Source organism: Sinocyclocheilus anshuiensis, unplaced genomic scaffold (assembly GCF_001515605.1).
Source record: "Sinocyclocheilus anshuiensis isolate Anshui unplaced genomic scaffold, SAMN03320099.WGS_v1.1 scaffold392, whole genome shotgun sequence".
In the NCBI taxonomy this organism is placed as follows: Eukaryota; Metazoa; Chordata; class Actinopteri; order Cypriniformes; family Cyprinidae; genus Sinocyclocheilus; species Sinocyclocheilus anshuiensis.
Genome location: NW_015557091.1, coordinates 4,800,017 through 4,806,867, shown reverse-complemented (window position 1 = coordinate 4,806,867; position 6,851 = coordinate 4,800,017). Strand labels below are relative to the sequence as shown.

At 40.2% G+C, this 6,851-nt stretch overlaps 1 protein-coding gene across 3 annotated transcripts in view; it reads left to right on the top strand.

Moving 5' to 3' along the window:
* The window catches only part of LOC107677289 (rho GTPase-activating protein 29-like), a 13,876-nt gene extending 7,031 nt beyond the window's left edge, over nucleotides 1-6,845 (top strand). For 2 of the 3 annotated variants that reach the window (XM_016472141.1, XM_016472143.1), the window contains 10 exons: nucleotides 777-949; nucleotides 2,332-2,460; nucleotides 2,742-2,840; nucleotides 3,044-3,207; nucleotides 3,357-3,545; nucleotides 3,632-3,769; nucleotides 4,479-4,711; nucleotides 4,882-5,197; nucleotides 5,523-5,637; nucleotides 5,720-6,845. In XM_016472141.1, coding sequence (XP_016327627.1) covers nucleotides 777-949; nucleotides 2,332-2,460; nucleotides 2,742-2,840; nucleotides 3,044-3,207; nucleotides 3,357-3,545; nucleotides 3,632-3,769; nucleotides 4,479-4,711; nucleotides 4,882-5,197; nucleotides 5,523-5,637; nucleotides 5,720-6,660 — 2,497 coding nt within the window. In that variant the 3' untranslated portion in view covers nucleotides 6,661-6,845. The remainder of the gene's footprint in view (nucleotides 1-776; nucleotides 950-2,331; nucleotides 2,461-2,741; nucleotides 2,841-3,043; nucleotides 3,208-3,356; nucleotides 3,546-3,631; nucleotides 3,770-4,478; nucleotides 4,712-4,881; nucleotides 5,198-5,522; nucleotides 5,638-5,719) is intronic. The other variant, XM_016472142.1, reaches the window with a different exon arrangement.
* Nucleotides 6,846-6,851: the final 6 nt, after the last annotated feature.

The following is a 6,851-nucleotide window of genomic DNA, read 5'->3' as shown; positions in this document are numbered from 1 at the left end:
CACACACACACACGAACACACACAACAGTTAAATGTCTTTAAAAAGCAACCTGCAGCAAACATTAGTTAAGATGCCTGTGGACAAGTGTAATTTGTATGCAGACATCTCATAAGCAGTACATCTTGCAAAGACATCTTGAATGTTGTTATAATATCTAACAGGTAATGTTTTTGCATTGCATTAAAGATACAAGATACTTCAAAAGAAAGCTGAAATGAAATAAAATATAAATATTAGATGAAAATGCTAAACCTAAAGAATAATAAAAGAAATATAAAAAATTGTAGTTAAATAGAAAAAAAGCATGTAAAAAAATGACTAAAACCTACACTAAAATTAAAATGAAAACTGAAAATAAATAAATCAAAAGCTAATAAATATTAATGCATTCTATAAAAGTATATAAATAATACTAAAATAACAGTGATTTATATATATTTTCTGAAATAAATATATATATTTTGGCAACACTTTAGATTAGGGAACCCATATTCACTGTTAACTAGTTTCTTATAAACATAATATTACTAGCATATTGGCTGTTTATTATTGGCAGTAAACAGTAAAACGGTTAGTTAATAGTGAATGTGTTCCCTAATCTGAAGTCTTACCATATTTTTTAATATTTTTTAAGCATTCCAACATTGATGAAGCATTTTAATGGCCACAGTCAATATAGCGATGTTCTTTCTCATATCAGGTTTGGGGTATATAAGCTGTCCAAACTAGTCTAAACTGGTTCTAACTGGTTTTCTGAAATACTTTGTTCATGCAGGTTGCCCCTCTCAAAGCGAGTGATGAATAGTGGTCACTCAACCCAAGTTCACTTGTCCCAGGTGTCTCTCACACCTGGAGACTTCCTGAGCGCTGACGAGGTGGAGAGTCACGTCCAAGCACGCACCGGAAAGATGACAGACGGACACTCGAACAGCAGTACAGATATTCAAGGTAGCGCATCAAACAAGCTCTTTACTAGTGAACAAATGGTCCTTAAACGTGCAGTGAGATCCAGTGAGGCTGCATCACTGCGGGGTTTGGCTGACTTCCCTGGAATGCTAAAAGTGAATCAGTCCCTCAGGATGCGCCCTCGTTTATCTCTTCCATGAAAAAGTTAGTTATTTTCACTGATGACTGATCAAACCTCCACTCTGAGATACGCCTGTCAGACCTGCTTTTAGCAGAGATCAATTGGACACATTAGTGTTTTAAGACTTCTCATTAAGGTTTACGAGAATGTGGAAGAAGAAAGGGCAGAGGAAGTGGGCGGCATATACACATGCAGCACTCAACTGATCATCTGTGAAGATGTTCTTTACTCTCATTTCCTATTTCCTGAATCAACTTATCATCCTATTTATTGTTAGGGCTGGGTATCAATACTGATTCAGTAATGATACAATTTATTTGTGACTTGCCGGGTCTAGATTCAATTGAATTCTGATTTAAATTTGATTTTGTTCAATTCATTTGGGTTTATTTCAGTTATAATGTCCATTTTGCACACAGTACACATGAAGCAAATTCTCTATCCACTAATTGTGTAACTTTTACAGTGCACTGTTTCAAACTAAATCAAACATAGTAACTTTAACTAAAACTTTTTAATTAAAAGATCCAGTTCCTAAGTGTCATTTGTTTGGGCTAAACTGGTACATTATATGGTTATTATTTACTAAAAGGAACCGCGGTTCAGAAGAGTATTTTGTTTTGGGAATCTACCTATTACTGTAAAGCTGCTTTGAGGTCTTCTGTACAAAGAACCTGTTCATACGAGTCATTTGTTTCAGGAATCTCTGTACACTGGTACATTATATGTTTATGATTCACTAAAAGGGACCAGTTCATAAAAATAATTTGTTTTGGGAATATGCCTATTACAGTAATGATGCTTTAAGGCCTTCTATAAAAAGAACCTGTTTGTAAGAGTAATTTGTTTCAGGCATCACTGTACACTGTACACTATTTGGTTATGATTCACTAAAAAAAGGCTCATTTGTTTCAGGAATCAGGTAAACTATATATTTATGATTCAATACAAAAGAACCAGTTCATAAGAGTCATTTGTTTTGGGAATCTGCCTATTACTGCTTTGACTTCTGTAAAAAGAACCTGTTCGTAAGAGTCATTTGTTTCAGGCATCACTGTAAACTGGTACACTATATGGTTATGATTCACTAGAAATGAACTGCGTCAGTCATTTGTTCATGAATCAGTCATGTATGTACCATGTTACATAGTAAAACACAATGATGGATAAACATACAGTATACATTAAAGCAGAACTTGTGTATTCAGATAAAAGTTTCTGAATGTTATGTCGTGTTCAATAGCACTGAGGATCCAGGGTCCATTCCGGGTCTGGAGGACCAACAGTCAGGGTGGAGGCATGTGGAGTGACTCTGAGAGCGCTGGAGGAAGCAGTGAATCTCGCTCTATGGACTCCCCTACGGCAAGCCCAGGTACAGCAACACTCACTCTTACTCTTATGAATCTCTTTTTGCTTGAGGCAAAAAACACACATGATCGACAGGTCTTGTGTCACAAGTGTGTGTAACATAGTTATGGTAAACCAACCAATCACGCTTTCTGGTGCATAATTACCCAGAAAGTCATCGAGTGCTTACAGTAACATTCTATTAATGTTTACTCTCAAATGCATTACCATTCAAAAGCAAGTCAGTAAGACTTTTTCAAAGAAATTAATACATTTAGGTACATTTACATTTATTAATACATCCAGGTGATTTTAAGAGAAGGCTTCCCAGAACCCCATCCACAGGCACCATGTCTTCAGCAGATGATCTGGATGAGAGAGAACCACCATCTCCTTCAGATAATGGTAAAGTTTTGTACATTGAATAACACTTCCAAACATGCTCTCTGGCTGTTTGACATTGCATACATATTGTACAGAATGCACAGAATGTCGTCCAAGCATGCTGACAGTCCGCTAGAATAGTTGCTGGAAACATTTTTCAAAGTCCTTTTGAAATATCCTAATGAACAGAGCAAAAAAAAAAACTCTAAACGTTGTTTTTTCAGGTCTGAGTGAAATGATAACAGAGGCAGCCAGCTCTCCTGGACCCTTCCGCAACACGCAGATGTCTAAAGCGGCGCATACACACAAGCTGAGGAAGCTCCGTGCACCATCGAAGTGCAGGGAGTGTGACAGTCTTGTGGTATTTCACGGTGCTGAATGCGAGGAAGTGAGTCCTTACACACACAATTACATTATTATTTGTAAGATCATGCTTTTTCATGTTTTTGCTGCAAATGCCATTTCATGCCTTAAAGGCGAAATATAATTCATGGGGATTTACTTATGTAATCTAATCTTCATCCATGTCGTTTTCAGTGTTCTCTTGCTTGTCATAAGAAGTGTTTGGAGACTCTTGCCATCCAGTGTGGGCATAAAAAGCTACAGGGAAAACTGCATCTGTTTGCTATTGACTTTGCTCAGGCAGCCAAGAACAGCCCTGATGGAATCCCCTTCATCATCAAAAAATGCACCTCGGAGATCGAAAACAGGGCTCTGAACATCAAGGTGTGTACTTCCTCTTTATGTCTTATGTGTTTCCTGGAGGATATGAACTGTAAATGCTGAGCATGTTTTGTTGTTTTTTTAAAAAGGGAATTTACCGTGTTAACGGTGCCAAATCTCGGGTGGAGAAGCTTTGTCAGGCCTTCGAGAATGGCAAAGACCTGGTGGAGCTTTCAGATCTCTACCCTCACGATATCAGCAACGTCCTCAAACTCTACCTACGACAGGTGTCTGTCAAACTTATCTTGACGAATATTTTTTAATGCTTGTAATTTAATTACTATTATTAGCAATTATTCAATTGAATTATTTAAGGAACTTTTAAAAAAAAGTTGATTATTAGCCCATTTATTTTATTTATTTATTAATTTTAGGGCTGTCAAACCGATGAATCGTGACTAACCGTGATTAATCGCGACTAATCACATTCAACATAAAAGTTTGTGCTTACATAATATATGTGTGTGTACTGTATATATTTATATGTATATATAAATACACACACATACAGGTTATATTTCTTAAATTAAGCCAGTGATGGGCAAACGTGGCCCTTCCAGGCCACTTTCCTGCAGAGATTTGATCCAACCCTGATATGACTCACCTGCCTGTAGCCTTCTAGTAGTCTTGAAGACAATGATTAGCTGGTTCAGGTGTGTTTGATTAGGGTTGGAGCTAACCTCTGAAGGAAAGTGGCCTGGAAGGGCCAAGTTTGCCCACCCCTGATGTACACACATATATTATATAAACTCAATCTTTTATTTAGGATGCGATTGATTGCGATTAATTGATTTGACAGCCCTAATTTATTTTTGATTATTAGCCCTGCTATTTTGTAGTTTTTATTTTCTTTATAAAAATGATTTATTTATAAAATAAAGTAAAAATGTTTGCATATTATTTTAATAATAAAAATGATAATTTTATACCCCTTAGCTCCCAGAGCCCCTGATTCTTTTCCGATACTATAATGACTTCATCGGATTGGCTAAAGAGAGTCAGGGTATCATTGTTGATGAGGTAGAGGCATCAAGAGGAAGTCCCACCTCCGACAGCCTGCAGATCAGCGTAGAGCTCAACCGGGTCCTCTTCAAGATTAAAGATCTGCTGCGTCAGCTTCCTTCAGCCCACTCCAAAACCCTGCAGTTCCTTATTCAGCACTTGCACAGGTGTTTGACTCCCACACAGACACGAACAAACACAAATATGGAAATCTATCATGTTATTTGTGCATGTATTCTAACCAAACACTGTTAACTATTAAATACTGTGTTTTAATAAGAATATCAATGCTAACGGCATCAGAAAACACAGTTTGTAATCACGTTTTTTTTTATAGGGTAACAGAAAGGGCAGATGAGAACAAGATGAATGCCAGTAATCTAGGCATCATCTTTGGTCCCACACTGATCAAGCCCCGACAGGCAGATGCAGAGGTCTCCCTGTCCTCTCTGGTGGACTACCCCTACCAGGCCCTGATCGTGGAGCTTTTGATCCGCCATTATGAGATGATCTTCGACACTCCTCTGAGTCCTGTTCCACCTTCCTCACCTGTAGCAGAGAGCTCTCCACTCCCCATCAAATCACGCTTCACCCCACAGGAGAAGGAGCAGCAGCTTAGACGACATTCAAAGTCCCTGGTGGACATTAAAGAGGTGAGGCTGTTCTCCTACTGGAAAGTCCTTAAAACCAGCTTTGATAGGTTTCAAACTGGTCCACAACCTTGTCATTACCTGGTCAAGATGTTTGTTTGTTTCCTGGTTGGACCATCTTGATCAAGCTAGTTAGGACCACCTTTGACCAGTAACAGTTGGGTTCTTTGTGGTCCAGTCTTATCCACCATGCCTAATGAAAACCAAGTCCACCAACTGGTTGTTCCAGCAGAAAAAATCTAACGAAATCTTGGAAGTCTACCAATAAAAAGCTATCTAATAAAGGAACAGTAATTCATATTTTTGCCTTTGTTTCATTGTCACAAAGCAGCAACAGCCAAAAGCTAAGACGTATAAAAGACACTCCTCCGTAATACCTTCTACACACCTGATGGATGAGGTGAAAGAGGGGAAGATAAGGTCTGACAAAGACTTCGCTGCAGGTCAGTGTTGTTTTTCTTGGCTAAAAAACCCATACAGTGATTTATCAAACAACCAAACTTCAACTTTTCTCTTTACATGCAGTTTGCGATACAGTGGACATCAACAAGCTCCTATCGTCAAGCGTTCCTGAAATGCCAAACTCGCCTGGTCTCAGCCGGCGTAACCACGTCACCAGAGTTCAACTACGGCCTCCGAGACCCAAGCTGACCTCTCGACCAATCAGCATGCCAGTCGAGCGGCTCCTCAACTTCGCCAAAGTGGACGAATGTAACGTGAAGAACGCCGTAGAGCAGGATGACAACCACGGTCAAGATCCCGTCATCGAGGAGGTGTCCGAAGAGGAGAAGCCCAAGTCCAGAGCGGGAAACCATTACAGGAAATCGTACATCGATACACAGACGCTACGGCGGACGTGGGACAAGCAATATAAGCATCATGACATCACTCCGAAGACCGTTGTGACCATTGCTGACTCTGGGACCAACAACGCCAACGTTCATACTACTCCTCTCACGTCTTTGTCTTTCTCAGAACACACCAAAACCCTCAACACTGTTCTTTCTAACAGATCTTACACCATTGCTGTGAGGCCTGGGCGGACTTTGCGTAGGGAAGGAAACGTTAGCGAATACTGCCCTGTTCCCACAGCCTTCAGGCCTCCCAGAACTCTGCAGCCTCCTCCTGGAACGTTCTACAAACCTCCAGGTAGCCGAACCAAATCATTAACAGAGGTTGAGCTTAAGACTATTAGAGCAACCGCAAACAGCACTGAGGAAGAAGAGGAGGATGACAATGACGATGAGGAGGAAGGGTTTGGGGTGGAAGTCTCGGTTGATGAGCCTGAGCCAGATTTGGATCCAGAACCATCGCCAGATGCCCACAATACGGACCCACTTCCGCTCCCCCAGTCTCCCAGCTCCAGTCCAGAGGAGCTCGGACAAAACGAGACCAAACCTGTATACCAGAGACTCAGATCGCGCCGTATGCAGGATCTCGAACACAGGGAGGCTCATTTTGTTTGAGTACGATTCGGTGAATGGGGAACAACCGGGAACGTCATCCCAGGACGAGGGGATGCGTATTGGGTCCAGGGAGCCTGTGTCTCTGACCCGTGAATTTTAGCGACAACCCCGTTTTGTATATGTGGAAATATGTTCCCATAACTGTGAAGAGATCCAAGGACGTGATATATATATATATATATATATATATA